The following is a 20,287-nucleotide window of genomic DNA, read 5'->3' as shown; positions in this document are numbered from 1 at the left end:
CGTGAGATAACTAATGAGCTCAAAGCAACACCATCAAACAAGAACTAGGATTATTCTTCATTCCTGGCTCTGATCCTCAGTCACCGATGCCTCGCTGCACCGGTGGTCCCATCGCACAGCTCATTGCCGATCTCCCAGGCCAGCACTCCCTCCTTGCTGTGTACTGTGCTAACACATACGCCATGTCACAGCCATTCCTATTCCAATGCAAAATCCTAAAGGAACCAAATGAACAAATCTTCCATGGGGTACAGAAAAAGATGGAGATAGTAAAATTTAAATGCTAATGAAGTAACGTACAAGTGGGTAACACAAAAACATTCCACCTACTGCTCTAAAAACTGTTAAGGATAAGTCATGCATAGTACAGCAATTATGGAAATTTTGAGCTTTCTTACATTTTGGAGGCTGAAAAGCAAAACTTCCTCTGCACCTTGCATTTCCTCTTTCCCAGCAACTTAGGAAGTAAGCCAGCATGCCAATTTACAAGTATAAAATAAAATGAAACCAATCATTATTTTTAAGCAATTGCACTCGAGGCCACCCAATAATAGTGTTTCTAAAGCAGTCCTACCTTTGTTTTCCAACTTGAGCTCCTCTGCTAGCAAGCTGTCTTGTCTGTTGCCAAGCACAAATGCCAGAAATGAGAGGATCAGGGCATCCAAGATTCCAATAATCGCCAGGATATATGCCCAGCGGACTGAACAAGCCCCCAGCGTGTACTTGTCTGTCTTTTCACCACACATCCGTTTTACCTCATCTGAATCCCAGCCATCAGGAAAAATCATACAACCCAGGACGAGACAGGCAGCTTGGAGAAAAAAAAAGAAAAGGAGAACAATGGGATAATGAGACCAAACTTTCGTTTTGATGAGAACCTACACAGTTATCATTAAAGCAACACACTTTTTCATCCTGAGCTTCAAAGCTAGGTTACTTAAAAACAAGTCACAGAATTATACGCTTTGATTAAGTATTTAATATAAAAACCTAAGATACAACATCAATTGCGCACCTTGCTTTAAAAAACCCCATCCTGAATCCCTGGCCAGATTTTGTACGAGTACAATCACATTTTCCTAGTGAGACTTATTTCTTCATTGTAATATGAAAGGCTCACAGAAAACAAAAGGGGAAAATGATTAATAACCTTGATATTTAAAGGAAACACTGGATTACTGTCAAGTGGTCAGGCAAACAAATCAGAGAAAAATAGAGGAAAAACTCTATCAATTTCCAGTAATCTAAGTTGTTGTAACATACGTAGGCAATAGCAAGTTGGTGGGGGTTTTTTTTTGTCAGTTGGTAGTACATCTTTAACTGAAATATGTTTTATGCATAAGGTTTGTACTCCTTAAAACCACAAGTAATGACATTGTTCTGCAAGGAAAAATAAGCTGTCAACATTGCTGTCAACTTCTGATCTGGTTTACCTGAGGAATCACCACGAGGAATCACCACATGACATCTCAAACATGAAAACGCGCTGATTCTTTTAACACCAAGAAAAATGAAAAGCCCCTGCCCACATGGAAAGCTAGCTGACATTGACCACCAGCCACTCCGGGAAGGGGCGGCGTGACTGAGGCAGAGGATGGGTGTTCATCCATCAGCCTGGGTGACTGCTAAAAGCTTGAACTTAATTTTGAAGTAGCAGAAATTTGCTTTGACCCTTGGTTCCCAGGGAAACTGCCCTGCTATGGGACAGCAGGTAGTGTCATGGGCCAAAGTGGCTCTTATGGAGCAGGCAAAATGGTGTGACAAGTTTGTTTTTTCAAAAGTAACGTGCTCCATCACCTGAAACAATCGTGCCCAGTGGCCAGCAGCTGCTGTGACATACCCTGCCTGGATGGCACCAGGGTGGGGGCTGAGCATGCATGGAGACCTGTGCCTGGCCACATGTGTGCTCTTGGGCAAGGAGACCTCAAGCACGGCCCTGCTGGCCTCTGGAGCATCATCACAGCCCTTGTCCCAGCACCTTACCAGCTCCGGTTTGGCCACAGCCTTGGGCTGGCACAGGATTTGGTGTTCAGACACATGTCCTGTGGTCACTGGGGAGCAGCCTCCCTGAAGGTTGTCTGCCCCTCTTCCTACTGGAGTGTGTGCCTGGCAGTGGGGGGTACGATGGCAGGCATGCAGCACCAGGGCTTCTGTCCCTGAGAGGATGTGATGTGTCCTGAGGAGGTGATACATCATTACAGAAACACACACAAAAAAGTAAACCCATACACTGAATCTTCACTAACGTGGTCTCTCCCCACTGAGTCACTAGCTGAGAAAATCCACGGGCTGAGAAAACACATCAATATGTCAATCGCAGAGGACTGGACCTGCAGGGACTGTCACCGGGCACAGCTGAAGGAGCACAGCAGCGACATGACTTGCACCTTGCCAGTTGCTTTCGGACAATGTCTTTCCCTGGGAAACCCCATGGGGGTTGGCCCTGCTGTGAGTGGGGTGATGGACCAGGTGGGGTCCAGAGGTCACATCCAACCTGAGCTGATTTTTGGAGTGGGGGCAGCACGTTGGTAACAGGGGACAGAGCAGTTGGGTACTCGTGGCACACTTCCTATCAGAGCAACGGGAACAGTGCACGGATGCACTTAACTGCAGCCCTTGGTCATGCGCGACCAAGTAAAATAAGAAAAATCTAAAAGTAAAGATCATGTTGAATGGGTTCATTCCTCAGTTCTTATTGCATTTAGGAGAATGAGAAAATCCATATGCTTTCAGTAATTATCTGTGCTGTCTACCTTGGAAACAAGCATATTTCCAGCATTAGCCCTTCTTCCTTGGTATGGCTGATGAGATACAAAGGGTCCTAACCCATCTTTTATAAGTCTTAATATTGTATTGGTGCACTGTGCTGTAAACTGCAGGTATATGTGCTGATTGAAAAGAATACATTGTGTGGCTTTCGGCCTTTTAAACAGCTGTCGAGCCAGAGCTCTGTTTGGAAACCACAGTTTATACCTGGAATAGCTTGTGCAACCAACAGCTGCTGTCGCTGTGGGAATTGCAGCAAGTTCTTGTCTTTTCTGGACAAGCATAAGCACTGTCGTTTTACACACCTCTAATGCCCACAAACTAAAACACACCTGCATTGAATCAATATAATGAAATACTGGAAGAGAGACGTGAAAACAGAGCTCAGGAATGGTATTTTCCTTTTGACAGCTACACAATTGCTGTAGACAAAGCCTTGATAGCACGTCTGAAGAAAGCATCTGACATAGAATAAAAGCTGCACCTAATGCATTTGACAAATTCTTCCTGGGCAGTTCATTTTTGTGAAAATGTAACAGCTTATAATACTTTCAAGGACAATTAGGCTTAGAAACAAGGACAATTAGATAAGGACTGATTTACTCAGAACATGCAGGTTGGACAAATTGTAAGTTGCCTACTGCCTGCCTTAACTCATTTACACAATTCCATAAGATCTTCTAAAGATTTTAGACACAAACTGTACAATAATTTTCTTTCTTCAGCCGGTTACACACGCTTCCAGAAAGATTATTTCTCACAGTCAACACATAAGCATTGCCCTCACAGTTGCAAGGGACTCCACTGAAATGATGCAGCAAATCTGCATACTTCTGGTGTTTGTGAAAACGTTCCACATCTACCCACGTAACTGTTGACTAAAGTTTGATTTCCTATAAAACAGCAACTACTAAAGCCAGTTTACTTTTATCAATCGTCCTCAAAATGAAAGGAAGTTTAATGCTCAGTTAATGATCAATAGATGTGGGATTTTTCTGCTAATTGTGCAAGAATAATTAGCAAATACTGACATCTCCGTGTTTTTTTTATTACATAGCACATCAGTCATATGTTCTCAGTACTTCCTAAAAATAATTTAGCTTTGTTCTTTTCCACCTAGGTAATTAAAAATACGGGCCCTTATCTCAGGAGCTCAGTGCACAGCTTCCCAGCTGAGTTCTTCAGATTTCCTGTTAACTCATCTTTCCTGAATTCTGTTCCTGCATGCTTTGATATACTTGCTTAACCTTCTGGCGTCATTCTGTTTATTGCAATTGGAATTCTCTTGGTAATAAGACACATAGGCAAATGGTGGTTGGACTAGATCTGTTCGCATAAAGGTGGATATAAGAAAGGGGAATATTATTATTATTATTATTATTATTATTATCCTTTGTCTATACAGTTTAGATGCTTTCTACTAGATGACTGCTTGGCCAGCATCTTCAGATGCAGGAATCATACCTTACCTATAGAGGTTAACATAAGTAAGATTAGTCAACCTTGAGTCTTCACTTGCTGAGGGATTATTTTGCACTGAATGTCTTTAAGAATACAGACTTGCTCAATAACATGAAACAACTAACGATTCATTTATCAGCTACAAGACTGAAAAGACAGGTATAAAATCCACCTACAGATCTACTTTGTGTTGCTAGAAATTTTTACATTTTAATCCTTCTAAAGAGGATTAGAAGATTTTTCTCTAGAAGGAAATTACTTTCAGTTTTATACAAATTTGAAAAATGGAAACCATTTAATGCAATTTCAGTTGAAACTGCCAAGAGATGATTTTATAACAGACATGGGTCCCATATCTTTGTCTAAGTTTCCACTGTCTCTCATGGTAACGTGCCTGAAATGGAAATGTAACAAAGGCTACTACTGTTTTTCCACTATCCACTTCTAATAAATTCAGAAACTTTTGGATTTGGAAAACTCACCTATCAAATGAAAAGACTTAAATCATCAGTTCCTACAGACTTTTTGATTCAAGTAAGGAAAGTTAAATCTATATTGGTTGAAGGCAGACTTGTGTGTGTGAGCTCAATACATGGTGATGATTAGCACCATCTACCTGATCCTACAGGCAGCCCAGCTGAGGACCTCTGTAGCTAAACAGAGCTTTTATAAGAAGCAGCAGGGGGAAATTGATAAACGACTGATTAGTGTCACCAACACCGTTCAGAACTACTTGAGCAATTGTAAAACTTACAAGAATCATATCCACATCATTTTCCCTTTGGTTGCTTGAGAAAGTTACTGGCAGGAAGAGTGCCTTTGAAACGATGGCCCTGGGCTTCCTCCAGTCCTTTCTCTAATTTTCTTACAAGACGTGGGGTAAGAAATTGTTTCTCCTACATATTAGAGTCTGATCAAAATTTTGAAGCTTTTAAGAAATAATTAATAAATAGTAGTTAAACATGCCTGATATACATTCACTTCTCTTAAAAGCTTTTTTCACATATGAACAGCTAACAGAAACTGCCACATGGTTTTCCTTTAGGGCTCTGAGTGACAAGAGAAATTATTCATATTAAGAGAGGCAGTCCAGGATTTTACCTCCCGGGACGAAAGGATGCAGATATGACACTTTCAGACATTGGAATCAGACACTGAATTGTTGCTGGCACTGACATACTTGTGACTCTGACCAAGCTAATATTATCACAGCCCCTGCCCTGTGCATGAGCTCAAATGGTAATTAGCAAGCAAGTAGTTCATGATCCTATCATTGTGCCAAATATGGTGACAGATTAATATTATATCACTGCATGGAATGAGGTTCTATTTATAAAAAGGCTGTTATGCAGGAAACCAGTGCTGAGAAATTCCTGCTGGCAGGACCTGTCTCTCATCTTCATTCTTTTCCTGACAACATATCCAATTTGCTTGCATGTAGAGTATGATGATGGCAAATTTCCTGATAAAAGACTAAAAAAAAAAAATTGAATGGGAATTACACTGACCAGCTATTTTCTTTCCATACCCACACATGCAAGAGCCTCCAAGCTTCCATGGTTCCAAAAACTGAGAGGTTCTTTGTTTTCAGATTTTTTTCTAAATGGTATTTACAAAAACAGTGACCCATTAAACTTCAATAAATTGAATAGTTTTTGCCAGCCGTGTTGGTGGAGTGAACTTCTAGGACAGTGCAAAATGAAAGGTGAGGACTCTGGCAGGGCACATTCATTAGGACTACAGTCTTTCAGGAGCTTGTACCTGAGGAAGGAAGAAAGAAAGGGTAAGGGGAGGTGGCTGAAGACACGGGGTCAAATACAGTCCTGAGTGAACACAGAGGCTGCACATCCATGCAGCTGAGATTGCCTTGAGGCATCCGGACTGTACTAATGAGTGGGATAATAATTCTCTGTGTTTACATTTCTGCTCTGGCTTGGAGCAAATATGCAATTTTGAAGCAAATCCCTTGATTCTCTCCATTTACTGATTCCATTCACAGAAACAGTTCTGGTGCATGTAAAACAGATTATTTTTGGACGAGCTTAGAAATTCCTTTCCAAAAGTTCTTCAATGCTGGATGGGGACCTTAAAATTCTGACTCAATGTGTGGGCTTCATCACCACAAAACCTGTGTCTAGGAGAAGGCTCTTGAACCACGCAGAGCTTCCTTAACACCTGAAGTGGTTCTTATGCAAAACAAAGAGGCAAACACCATATAAGACTTCTTAATTGGTGCTTTGTTTGAAGACTGCCAGATCTAGTCTTCGGCTTTGGAGAGGTTCATCAGAGAGGTGCCAAGTGGCTCCCCAAGGAGATGACACAGCCTGTTAGAGCCATAAGCAGACCAAAAGTTCCTCTGGCAGCAGGATATCTTGGTGGTGCTCACATACGGTTGCTAACCACATGATTGCTGTTGGGTATGAGAGAGCCAGTGAGAAAAATGGAATGAAATTCAAAATTCAAGAGCAGTATTCTTGGAGAGCTGGAATGATAAAATCACATCCCGACTTCTGTGCCCTGGACTCCCATGTGGGACAAGGGAGGGGCTCTGTGGAATTACTCCACGACACTGATGTGCCACTTTCATCTAAGTGACGTGGACAAAAGCAGACCTTCCTAGAGAGGCCCAAAAATACGCTCTCCACCCCCAAGTGAAGGAGGAAAGGGCTGTGGGTTAATCTTCCTTCAGAAAGCTTCTAACAACATGTATAATGGGGGCATTTGATCCAGGAGACAAGACTAGTTCTCATTTAAAGTAAAACCCTAGAACAAGATACGATGAGGATGTGAGAGGCTTCAGCACTAAGTGACTTAATCTACTTATTCTCTTATTTCACATCTTCTTACCTGGTAATGTAGACAAGCCTGAACCTCTCCACAAGATTAAGAACATTTCTAGACAGTGCTAAGGAGGAGAAAAAGGAGGAGAACCTCCCACTGCATTCCTGTGATAAAATAAAAGACTCGACACAATTATAGCCACTAGATTTATTAGGGCTCTAACTTTTTAATGCCAAATCTGATAAGAACATATATGTATTTCCCATGCTGATTTTAAGAAAAGGAAAAAAGAAGACCAAATATTCAGTGACTGGACAGCAAAGAGAAAGAAAATAATATTGTGGAATGCGGTAGTGAGGCAGGTGCTACAGTCAGGGAGAGAATACTCACCATAACCTGGCTGAATTGACAGATAACTGAGATATTTTGATGACTGCTAGTTATGCTTAGACAGCAAAATGGAAAATATTGATCAGCTGTTGCAAGATGAAGCTGGATAACAGAAATATGGTTGACCAACAGCCATTCCCAAAGACAAGCACTGAAGAGCACGAGTTGTTCAGAAAGATGGAAACAACTGGGAAAGTAAAGCAATGTTCTATGTGAGGAATGTGTTAACCTGTAAATATGTAGAAAGAATAGCAAAGATAGATAGTGCAATCTACTTCAGTTAAGATCACTTGGGGGAAGAACAGTAAGAGAAATTTTACTGCACTAAAGGGGCCTGTTTTAGACCTCAAGTGTTGGATTCATGTATGGATAGAGATTTCTTTGATATTATAGAGACAGAAATTCTGTGAGGGGTTGTATCATCATGGGAGCATTTAACTTCCAAGTTTTGATCATTACCCACGATAATTAAACTTCGAGATTAATGCAGTTCCATGAATAATTTAGTTAGTACAACAACTATCTTAGCTTGAGCATAAAGATAATGTAAGAGTATCATACATTTTTATGAGTGTGTGGCAGGTGACTCACAAGCTGCATCCCAATGACTCCTTGTGAAAGATCACAACTTCTGGTGTTACAACCACGGTTATGTGCAATAGTTATTTATAGTGCCTTGTCCAGAAACATATGGAAACCAGGGACTATTAATGGATGCAGGCTAATAATCATGTGGGAAAAAAATCCCTAGAAATATCATGACGACGAATTACTAACAGCTATAGCAGAGGTAGATGACTAACTGATGAGAAATAGGTAAACTGAAATTCTATATGACAAGAGATAAAAATAATTCTTTACAATGAAGCAGGTATGGGAGGTGGTATAGGTAGAAGCCCACAGGAAGGTACGTGTCAAAAGTTACATTTACACTGTTTCACCTCCTGTGGTGTCCACTGGCCCTGGGATGTAGTAATTTTTTCTTCTGATTTTTCTGTTTAAAGTGTCTAAAAGAACATGAAAACTTTGTCATAGTCCACCAGAGCTTTTCTAACATGTCTGTATCACAGATGGCGTGTTACGAGCTCTGTGTGTCAGCTGAAGGTCCATACCCAGACATCATGGGAATAACAAAAGTGCTTGCAAATGCATGAGCTCAGAGGGCCATGACCTGGGGGGTCAACCGTCGTGAAGCCAGGTTGTTTGATGATGTGAGGATATCCAAAATCCACTTTTCTCACATGCCAGAGTCTCCTGAAAAAGAACGGTATAAGTAATGAGGGAACTACTTGTTTATATTGCATCTCTGGGGTTTTTTTTGTCAGATCACAGCCGTCTAATGCAATTTTGGCTTGGCTTTGCTTGATAACAAAACTTACTATAGAAAGTGTTTATTTTGAATGCTGTCACAGTGGAGTGTTACAGCTTTCTAATTTAATGTTAACTTATTTTTGTAGAACCTGGTCTTTAGCCAAACCATATCAAACTGTAGCATACTGAAATGTACTAGATTTAATAATGAATAAACTCAGTATAAATTCATTGTAGGCTACAACAGACAGACTGGAGAATAGGTGCTATTATGAATGGCATAGGCTAGACATTGCTTTAGATTTATACAGATGACATTTCATCAGAAGTTACTGATCCAAGTAGAGAAGCTATTTTAGACATGGTTTTGGTAAAGAGAAGGAAGAGCTGAAAATAATCTTACCTTCAGAGACCATGAGTCAATTCAATTTAAATAAAATGAGAATATGAATAAAAATGATCCTGAAACTGGGTTTAAAAAAGCATATTTCAGAGGAACAAATTTTGATAAGCTAAAGAAACTAGCTAACAAGTTAACTAGTCTGAAGAGGTCCATACTTAATTGTGGGGAATGCCTTGAATTTCTTTCAAAGATGTAAATTTTCTGAAGTATCTTGATGAATAAAATTCCAGAGGTACTTTCAGCTCTATCTGAATGAGTAGCAAACTTTGTTTCCTTCTACCCTCATTACCTATCACCCTAAAAAGCTTTGGAAAAAGGAAAGAAGAAAAGATGTGAGGACAGACCTTAGAAATGAAAAGAAAAGGGACTAGTTAGCAAAGAAAGACACATTTTTGAGGTTAGATAATGCAGGTCTAAAAGATAGCTTGCCAAAAGTCAAGCTGGTTAAATCTTGCAAGAGAAATTAAAACAAAAACTCAAATAGTCTTCAATTGGGTTAACAAAGAAAGAAGAAGAAAAGCAGAAATGGAGTGAGGATGGGGCTAGGAACTAATTCTTTGCCTCATTTTTCAGTGATGAGGAAGACAGAGAACAGGAAGATGATGCCCTGACAGCTGATGGGCATGAGAATTTGGAAATGAGAACTTCTGTCTCCAAGCCCACAGCAAAACTAAAATGATCATAATGTGCTCAAGCTGGAGGAATGGACCCTTCAACCCCAAATACTGAAATAACCCACACATTGAACTGCAAAGCTGGCAAGAAGGTTTTTTAAAACACATTTATTGGTGAGATACTGAAGAACAGCATATGTGCTACCTAATTTTTAGAAAACAAAATAAAATTGAGAATTTTAAAGTAATTGGAGTAAACATTCATCAGTTTGATCTCAGTTATTTGAACAATTATTGAAAGAAAGAAGAATTAAAGACATGGAAAAAAAACCAAAGTGGGGTGACGTTAGCATGGTTCTATCTGACAGCTAGGAACTAGTCACTTTAGAAAAGAAAGCTAAGTAACATGCTCTTCAGAAAGCATTTGATACTGTGTCACATAGAAACACTTATTAACCTGGAGAAGAGAGAGTTTAGCGTGAGAATTTAAGGTGCTTTTGGTACTTGTCCATGGGAAGCTGGCATTTTTTGCTTGAAGGGAATCTTGAGCTACTGTGAGCATACATGTTGGGGATCTCAAGGATCAGTCTGGGTGTCAATCACTTAGTGTTTTTATTAGGAGCTTTGGCAAGAGTGGCACTCCACTGATGGGAAGCACCATCAATACGGAAGACTATTGGGACAAATGGTGAAGAAGAGAAAACATATGAGTATGTTGATCAGTCGCTGGAGGACCACGAGTCACCAGTAAAATGCACCCATGAAAAAGGTAAACTTGAGCGCTGGCAGTATCAGGGAAAGTTTTTTCAGCATAACGTAAGCACTAGAGCCATCTGGTGCTGGTGGTTTCTAATCTTTAGAAGAGCGAAGTTTGGAACAACCAGTTAATTGGAGCAAGATGTAATGTGGTACTTTAGGAAAAGGTATTGCATGATTCTGTAACTGCCCATGATAAGGGGACTAGATTTAATGATTTAGTAGGTCTCTTCCAGGCCTGTGTTCTTATGTTCTTACATCTTTGAAACTAATAAAGAAGGGTTATCTAAGGGGAATAGCAGCCAAAGAATTAAAAGCTAGATGGAACTACAGAAAGCTAAGATCAAAAATAGTGTTGTCTATATCAAATTCAGAAGAAAATTTAGCAGAATAAATGGGGGTAAGAGGCAAAGAAGGACCTCATTATTGGGCTCTCTCACTGTAGTCTTTATAGAAATTTGCCCTTTCTTTATTAAAGGTTTGAAAATGTGACGGCAAAGAAAGAGGAGAGGCATAAAGTGATTTTCTTTTTTGCCAGTCCTCATCCAAGTTGTCCTGACTTCTCTGCCAAACATCAAGCAGCTTGTGCTTGGGAAGTGCATGACTCCAGCTTGTTTCTAGAGCTACTGCAACTGCAAGCAAATCTAAACATGCTGGTGAGTGGGGAAGTCTGGGAGTCACCAGCCACTGTTTTCAGGGTAAACACAGCAAAGTTCTGCAGGCTTCTGAGGTAGAAGCAAGATGCAGAAGCAAGAGATACTCATACAAAAAGGGAATTTCTACAAATAAGTCTTTAGCAGAGTCCATGATAAATACCACTGTTTCAGTCTTTTGCTCCTGAAAACGAACAACTTTGAAGCCAGTAAGTACTCACTTGCAAAAAAAGGAGGTGAAAACCTCTAAAAACCCATGTAGTGTTGCCTAGAAAAAAGATCAGCATTCCTTATGGTGTTGGTGCATTGATGAACTTTAAGATCGCTCTGCATAAACACAAGAGAATGGATCCCAGAGAGGGGGAAGGGCAGTCTTGGCAACTGAACAAACGGATATAAACCATCCAGGAATACATTTAGGCTGTAAAGCAGAAGGCAGTTTTGAGTTGTCAGGGGAGAGGTTCTGGCACAAGCTCAGTAGCTGTAGCCAGGCCGAAAAGTTTTAAGTTGTCCAAGTTGATGCTGTTAAATAGTTATTAAAGATGGAGTTTGATCAGTGCATTAAAAAATTATTAGGATGTGTTTCTCTGTAAGGCTAAATTCAGCTAGTTTGGGCTTTTAAGATAACTGCAAGAAGTTAAAGGTCTTACACCATGTATCTTCAGACATCAGAACCCCAGGTTTGTCACTTTTCTCAGCATATGAGCTTTGCGGTAGCTGCAGAGCTGGACACAAGACAACACAACTGGCACCCGTCTGAGCACTGAAGGCAAACTCCAGGCTTGAGCACTACGGCCATTTTGCTGAAAAGCTTCAGATTTGTTTTCCTTTGACCATAAATTTAGCAAAACTCTCTGCCTGGATATACCCTGCCCTGTATTGAAGCCAGCAAAGCCTTTTGCTGACTGTTTTTCCTCCTACGGTTGCACTCTGTGAAACCAGTTCAGCTTACAGCGCGTATCCATTGAGTTCACAAGCATCAAGGCTTCCCTACACTGTTACCGAACTCTGTTCACACTACCGCAACCCTCGGCTGCAGGGGTTTGTCTGCGTCTCACCTGGAGCACATTAACAGCAATAGCATATTAGTAATGCATTAAAGAATCAGCCCCCACAGATTACTGCTTCAGAGAAACATCTGGTATTACATCCCAGTCGTATTCACAGTTTTATTTACATGACCACTTCAGGGCATTTGACAGTCATGATTGGAAATGATTGGAAAATGGGGCAACTCACCCATCCAGCACATGAAATAGCATGGGTCAGTGGTCAACAACTGAGTGATTTCAAAATAGCCACCAAGAACTCAACCAATTGCTATCTGACCTCTGCTTCGCTGGCTGTCATGCAATGAAAAGAACATGAACGACAAAACCACTTACAAGAGGCAATGAAATAAAAGGAAGCAGGGTGGGGTGGGGAGTTTTCTTAAATATGCTGAGCCTCTCCTCGATTTTTGTGCCCCCCACCCCCCTGCAGCGCTGGCACAGAATGCTGACTCAGCACCCCGTGTAGCAGATGGGGAGCAGTGAAACACCTACAGTACAAACAGCTGCCGGGCAGATGCCTGCGCCTGCTCTTGGTCACTGGCCAGCCAGAGAAATCTCTCCTATGGAAACTAATTGAGAGATTCAAGAAGTTTTTTGGCAGTGTATAAGATAAATAGCCACTGGCAAGATTTCTCCGCTGTAAGCTGAGATGCAGGTTCATGGTCACTGCTATGATCTTTGCCAAAGCATGGCTATGACTCCCAGAATACAAAGCATCATGACAAGGAAATGTGATTTAATGTTGAAATAAGAAGTGTTTTAAGATCTACAATCTATAGGCATTCAATCCCCTGTGTGTTGGCAGTCCCATTTCCTTTACCTTTACTTGGAGCTTTGTGTTCCCCATGTACTTTAGGGGAGAAAGTGAAGTTTCAGAGGAAGTGACTGAAGTGAAGTAGAAATATGATGTGATGCACAAGGAAACATTCTCATGAGCAAGGAAAAAAGAAGTAATTGAGTGCATTGGGGGAGAGAGGGGAAGGCTCTTGTCCTTCTTGTCTTTTGTAAAGCATTAATGTTTTGCTAGAAATTACCTGCAGTTGACTAAATGCCATGCTCTCCTTACTCACCCTCTCTGAGATGCTGGCTCATCCTCCAAGTATTAAAATCTGTTCAATGTTCACCAGTTTCCTCAGGGCTGGGGATCCCTCAGCGTACTCTGCTGGGGGCCCTACCTAGCACTGTATGGGAAGATCTAGCTCCAGACTGGTTTCATTCCCCTTTTTAAAATCAGCAGCCTTCCCAAAGCCCGCCTGCACCCTGCTCCTCTGAATGAGGGGACCCATGCTTCTACCTCAGAGTGGTCTGTAGGATAGGAAAGAAGTGAGACAGGTTTTGGAGCACCTTTATGCTGCAGGCAAGTGGAAGTGGGTAATGCAAAGCTAAAGACCTGCAGAGGGGAGGACCTTAATATGTGGAGGAGACAGGCAGCTGGGAGGCAGCAGTATGGGACAGCCTCCTCTGAAAAGAGAGAGGTGGAAGCAGAAGGATGCAATCTTGTTCTTGAGCTCGAAATGCTAAGGTTTAACTAAAGTCATTACAATAATTTAAATCTGATCTCCAAAGCAGTGTTAGTCAATATTGCAAATGGACTGGCACAGGCAAGACAAGTTCTGAGCGGATGATAAAGGCATCGACTTTTGCATAGTTCCTTTCAATGCCTCCGAGGCGCCTGCATACGTCTTTATGCCTGCAGAGCTTGTCATGTGCTATTCTTCACTTATCTCTGCTACAGCTCTTCCTGATCTCCTAACAGCTTTGTTTGGAAGAAAAGAGAAATGGACAATAGGCCCCGAGACCGCTCGGCTGCATTGCTTCTTCATTAAAGTTGACATTTAGCAGTGAGACTTTACTGCCTTTCAGGAGCTGATATCTCATTGAAGCTAACAGCAGCAGAGGTATCAGGGGCGGCAATGTCTCTCCCACTGAGCATCTGAGCTTTGCGTGGTGGGAGAGCGCCCTGGAGAATGAGACCAGTAACACTGGTGATGTTTTTCTCTCTTGCCTTTTTCCTGTTAAAGGCAAGACTACCCTGTTACCTAGGGTCAAGCCTATGAAATTCCTGAGCCTCCTGAGTTCCTTGCTTTTCACAAGCCAGAGCTGAGAAAATTTAAAATCTTTGAAAAAATGTGGAAGAAATTTGCATTAATTTTGTGAATATTTTATTATATCTACATTGGCAAGCACATCTCATCTTCCATTTGCTATCAAGTCTGTCTGATCAATAATACATCCTATTTTGTTCAGTATAACTGCAACAGTCCTTGCCTTGGTCCTTTGGTAATCCCGATTCTCCCATTGATTCCTAACTGGAAGGGTTAATTTTGGAATTTCTTTTCACTTCTACAGAAGTACATTTCTGTGCCTTTGTTTTGTTTAATCTTGCTGGTTAACCCCAAGATTTGCACTATGCAGCACAGTTTACCAGTATAGTTGTCAGCAAATCCTTGTGTGCACGCACATGCAATTCCAAGTCCTGTCTAGGTTTATAATATCGAATTGTAATACCTTTTTGAACATTTTTGTAAGTAAGTCCTGCACGTGTACTGTTCTAGTGCTGCAATGCCTCTGAGGTAAAGTAATCCTCAGTACTTCCAACACAGCAAATAACCACTCTGGTGCTGATTTTCAGTGCTGATGCCCAGAAGTCACAGAAAGTAGGTCTGCCTCCATTTAAAATTTCTAGCATATGCCTATTAATATACCACTGCTGGTGATTTCTGTCTTAGAAATTAAGATGTCTGTTCAGACATTGAAAGGACTGGAATAAGGCAAAGCAGCAGAGCAAGGCAAAGGGAAAATCTGACAGTCCCACCGAAGACCAGTGAGACTGATACGGGCTGCCAGAAAAGCCGGGTACCTGCAAAGTTGGGTATGAAGCGTGCTAGGTGGCCTGTGAAACCCCAGAAGTGCGTGCTGCCCAGCAGCTCATTAAGAACGATGAACCAGGAGATGTGGCATTTCCAAAGGGAGTAAGAGGACTCTAACCCAACTGGATCCAGAGGTGGAGCCAGAGGAAAGAGGAGCTTAACTGGGTTTGCAGTAACTATGCCTTCTTTCAAAAAGCCCTGGAGCCCCATGTCATTTTTCCAGTACTCTCTGTATAAATAAATAAATAATGGCTGAAAACATGTATAATAGAATTGTTTTCTGAAGTAGTTGGCTTAGTTTAACTCTGTTGGTGGGCACCAGCAAAAAAGAGAAGAAATTCCACAAGCAACTCAAAATGTTCCTGAATGCATCAGCAAGTGTTTCTATCACTACATTGCAAGCAGTTGAAATACAGCATAAGAGATATTTGAGCATTTGAACAAATGTACAGAAAATACAAGGTCCGCCTTGTGAGCAATCCAGTGTCTTGTCATTCAGACTACTTGATTTTTATAAATAAATGTTTAGAAGAAATATAAACTTCAAGACCTCAGCCCATTAGAATCACCACTGGCTATAGTAAGTTAGCAATCTTTACTGCATTATTCCTACCTCTATTACCAGTGACACCTGTGAATTCATTTCTCAGCCTCACAGGACTATTTGCATTGGGAAGTGGTACTACAAAGTGACAGGGCTGAGAGCTTCTGACCTATTCCAAACAAATGTATTGGAAGTAAATTCAATTTACTTCAGAAGTCATATCAGTTTCTTTGGAAAACTTTAGTTTGGGGAGGCATCTTCTTCAATCTGCTGACAAACTCCCTGGCCATGATAGTGAAGACATGGACATATAGAAAATAGGTTCTGTAATTCCCTCCAAAAGTCCAAGTTCAGACTCTATAAAGGAAAGGAGAGGTCGGAGTGCTTGATCCAGAGGAAACACAGGGACTCCAGAAATGCACAGGAATGCACCAAGATGTTATGCAACTCCTGAGATATCAAATACAGAGACTGTAAAATCAAACTTCCTTAAAATCTGTACAGTAGCAGCTATTCTGCATGGATTCTATCCTTCTATGATTCTATGACTCATGTCTTTTTGGGATTGAAGACACAATACCATGTCACAATTTGTCTCTCATTAAGCCCAAGAGAAAAATAAAGATTGCAGAGACAACCTGTAATTCATGCAGGAATAGCAGCCAACACTTTGCACTTCTATTTTTGCATGGTTTAAAATATTGTGTAATGTTTGTCCTTGAAAAGTGGCATTTGACATCTCAAGGTCCGTGAATAAATCCACCAGGTTCACAAAAATACGCTAACAGTTTGCTTACAATACCCAAGCAAGGCAAGTACGGTCTATTCAGGAACAGCACAAATTAACTCAAAGTGTATGGAGAGGGCTGCTGGTGAGACACTCAGCTGCTCATCACCTCAAAAGCACCTGTGGAGCCCCTCAAAATCAGTCTTTCCTCTTAGCCTTTCTACTATGAGAATAATGTTTCCCATCTTGTTTCATGAGTAAAACATAAAGATACACCATACAGCCATAACAATATAAATATTTGATTCACGATCAAAACATGACCAGTTCAAAATGCTTTCAGCCTAATGAGACCCACATTTAGCATTCATCCATGTAACTGCTCAGACAACAGTGAACTTTATTCTTGATGAAGTCTGAGAGGCAGACTGAGCCACAGATGCAAAGAGCATCTTGGGCTCCTTGGAGCACAACTGGTACTGCTACCCCCCCACTCCAACCATGCTGCTCTGAAGAAACATTCTTTTTGCAATGCTGCCTTTTAAAAAATGAACATCTCCAGAGCATTCTGGAGAGGCACATTCATGCCTACGCAACATCCATGCTGGTTCACGAATGCATCCATTAACATGAAAGTTTCCTGTTGACACATCTGTGTATGTGGAGTGGAATCCCAGTTTGAATGGTAACTAATGACATACTACAGTTGAAGAAATCCACTGCATTAAGCTTCTTGACTTTGTGCAGATGGGACTCTTTCCAGCTTTGCAGAAAACTGAGAGCAGAAGAATGTACATCTAACAGTGCCAGATGAAAGTAAACTCAGCTGTGGGTATATTCATGTAGAAGAGCTACCTCATTGACCAGAAAAGTAATACTGACCTTGCCCAGTGGTTAAATTGGACAACAACAACAAAGTATTTTTATTTGGGTTCACTGCTAGAATTATTTTTGGTTAGCAAGAGAGTGCCATGTTAAATTGTATTAATAGTGTAACCATGGGAACGAGACAATAAAGTGCTGATATAAATTTGGTGGAAGTAATTTGTGTATCCAAGAATTATGTTGTCATGTGTTAACTTATGTACTCCTGAAAATGAATGCATGAATTAGCTAAAAGGCACAATTAGTTAAAAGGCACAATTAAGGACTGGTTCTTTGGAGCTTTCCGTTGCGTGACGCTGGGACTCCGGTGATGTCCTTGTATCAGCTTGGGGATACCTTGCTTCTGCCTAGCAGGGCTATGGTAAGCAGGGCAAATAATTATCCTTATTTTACCAATAATAAAAAAAAAAGGTAGTCTTTTCTTTCTGGCTGAACAAACCATTATGTCTGTAATAATATGCTTGTAGCCAGCCAGAAACAAATCTAAGAAATGTAATCATTCCTACTGAATCTAACCAACCTGATCTGACAGGGAGCAGATCCTTCCTGTAGATCCTATGCAATGCCATACTCACAGTCTTGTGCAGAAAGACCCACTAATGGCCTCACTTGGATTTCAGCTTCTCTCAATATCGGTTTGCTGCCCCTACATCCTTTGCCAGCCAGGTCTGCCAGCTGATGCCTTCCCTCTTACCAGTGTCAAAGTAACTCTCATTTTTGGCTGTACTGAGTAAAACATTTTGTGTGAAACTTTTTTTGCCAATAAAGAGTGCAGCAGGTCAGTGGGAACATTTCAAATATTCAGGCTAATCGTTGTGAACTCTACGGACTGAACACAACCCAAAAACATTTCTGAGAAAAAACTGTAAGTGCTCTGGTTTTATCGAGAATCCCTTGAAAATAAAGTGCATTTTCATCAGAAGTAGAAAAGATCTGAGGTTTATCGGCAATTGATTTTTCTTGCCAAGTTTGCCAGTGTATGGCTCAAGAAAGAAACACCACTTTCCATACACAAATAAATGCTCTGCACCTCCTGCTGAGCCTTCCAGATGTGCCCCCTGGCCTGGTCCCACCTGCGGAGGCTTGGTTCATAAACACGTGCTCCACTCCAGCACTTGCAGCTGGGAAGCAAATGCCTGTAGCAAGTTGGCAATGTCCGTGCTGCGCGCCTTCTGCATGTTCCCCTTCTCCGTGCTGCAGAAGCAGATGCTGTAGCAGTTACAGGAGCTGCATAAAACAGATCATCTGTCCCATACATAAAAGAGAGAGGAGAGCCCAGCTGATGCAACTGCAGAGATTTAAGCTAATCAGAAGCACTGGTTTCACAGGGTGCCGATGGAGCTGCGGGAGTTTTGCTGAGGCAGCTCTCTTGAAAAACACAGCGTGGCAAGGGGAGCTACATGTCCACAGCTCCTGGGGAAAGGGCAAGGCTAGAAATTGTCCTCTTAACAGTTTCTACTGCAGACATGGCTTGGGGCAAAAATTTCATTTAGATATCCCTCAGCCTCTCCTTTCACTTATCTTTCCATTTCTCATAGCCCCAGCAGAAACTTGGTGACCTCCAACTGTGTTTGAATGGTTACACCATTCATTCTCATCAAATGCCTATATACTTTTAAAATTATTCTTACCACTTTTGCTTAACTTGCTGACCCTTCCTGGTCACTCGGTTATCCATATAATGGTTTATAATTCTGCCGCACAGCCTGCTTTTGCTTGTTCTGTACATGTTCGCTGATGCAAGGTCTCACTATTTTGTTTTCATATTGACAAGATGTGCAGTAATTTTTCTTGTGAGTTCCCTCCTCTTATCCATCAGCATGTTTTTCATCCTCTTATATTTGTTTTATCGATTACAGGTTTCTTCTTCACCTTCTCTCACACCTTTGGTGTCCTCTTAATCTTTATTAGGAAACTAATTAGATTAAGGTTATCACTGCTCAGACAGTTATCACGTCACCTACCATCTGTTGCTCAGGATATTTTTTCTGCCTGCCAGCCCTCTCTCCACACAGCACACGACGGATGGGCTTTATGCATTGTCTACAACACAACAGACAGATGATATCCACGATTCAACATTTTCCAACATATTTATCTGAATTGGGGAAGTGGAAAAACCTCTCTTTCAGAGATGTGTGCCACTATTAAAGATTTTGGGTACCTGTATCTTATCTGTGAAGGCAAAGACAGCCATGCAGCCTTCAGCGTGAAGGAATGCCTGCTAAAGACTCAATTAATTTGTGTCTCATGGATGCCACCCAGCTAAAACACTGTGATTTAAACTCAACAAGTCAGGACCCTCTCATGTCTCTCCCTGTGCAGGCACATCGGTACCAAACCAGTGCTGTCTGTGAATAACTGTCCATTTAATCACAAGATTGATAGATGAGCCTTCACCTGATTGCTGTCCAGATGGCTGAAGTTGACTGTCCCCATCTCTACGGTGGAAATTTCTCCAGAGATTTCCCGGGAGGAGTGCTGGTATCCCATAGAGCATTGCAGGAGTACCTTGATTTTAATCCAAAACTGCACGATAAGACAATGAGTTCAATTGTAATGTGCCCTTATATTGAATTAGGCAGGTAGGAGCATTGGCTGGCTGCAGCTTCCACGGCTTCCACAGTTATTGCACACATTCCTGCCTTCCCCTTCCAGTGAGCTGCAGCTGCGAATTTTTTCAAAAGCTCAAATCTTCCTGTTGGGACCTGGGTTTAACTGGCTTTACTTAGAGTTTGCAGGGTTTTATCTGTATCTGAATTCTTAACATGCCTATACATTTGGGGCATATGAACCATCCTTAGTTTGTATTATTAATGCATCAAAATCCTCACAAACCAGTAACAAATATAAGTGCTAAAGATTTCTGTAATAGTTTCTGTTAACATCACATTTTAATTCTTTTTGTTTCAAAATATTAGTGCATGAACCAAGAGGCACCTCACTGGCTCACTCACCTTGATGGCGAGAAGGGGTCCCGCAGGGACATCCCTCTTCCAGCGCCGGTAGGCAGGAGCGCTGTGTTGTCACAGCCCTGTCACTTGCAATAATGCATCTAACCTCTACGAAGCAAC

At 41.3% G+C, this 20,287-nt stretch overlaps 1 protein-coding gene across 3 annotated transcripts in view; it reads right to left on the bottom strand.

The window, feature by feature from the left end:
• The window catches only part of LHFPL3 (LHFPL tetraspan subfamily member 3), a 254,388-nt gene that overhangs the window by 79,408 nt on the left and 154,693 nt on the right, over window positions 1-20,287 (bottom strand). For all 3 annotated transcript variants that reach the window (XM_054808502.1, XM_054808561.1, XM_054808647.1), the window contains exon 2: window positions 575-811. In XM_054808502.1, coding sequence (XP_054664477.1) covers window positions 575-811 — 237 coding nt within the window. The remainder of the gene's footprint in view (window positions 1-574; window positions 812-20,287) is intronic.

Source organism: Grus americana, chromosome 1 (assembly GCF_028858705.1).
Source record: "Grus americana isolate bGruAme1 chromosome 1, bGruAme1.mat, whole genome shotgun sequence".
Lineage (NCBI taxonomy): Eukaryota > Metazoa > Chordata > Aves > Gruiformes > Gruidae > Grus > Grus americana.
Note: the sequence above shows the minus strand (reverse complement) of the source record. Positions and strands in the feature narration are given on the sequence as shown.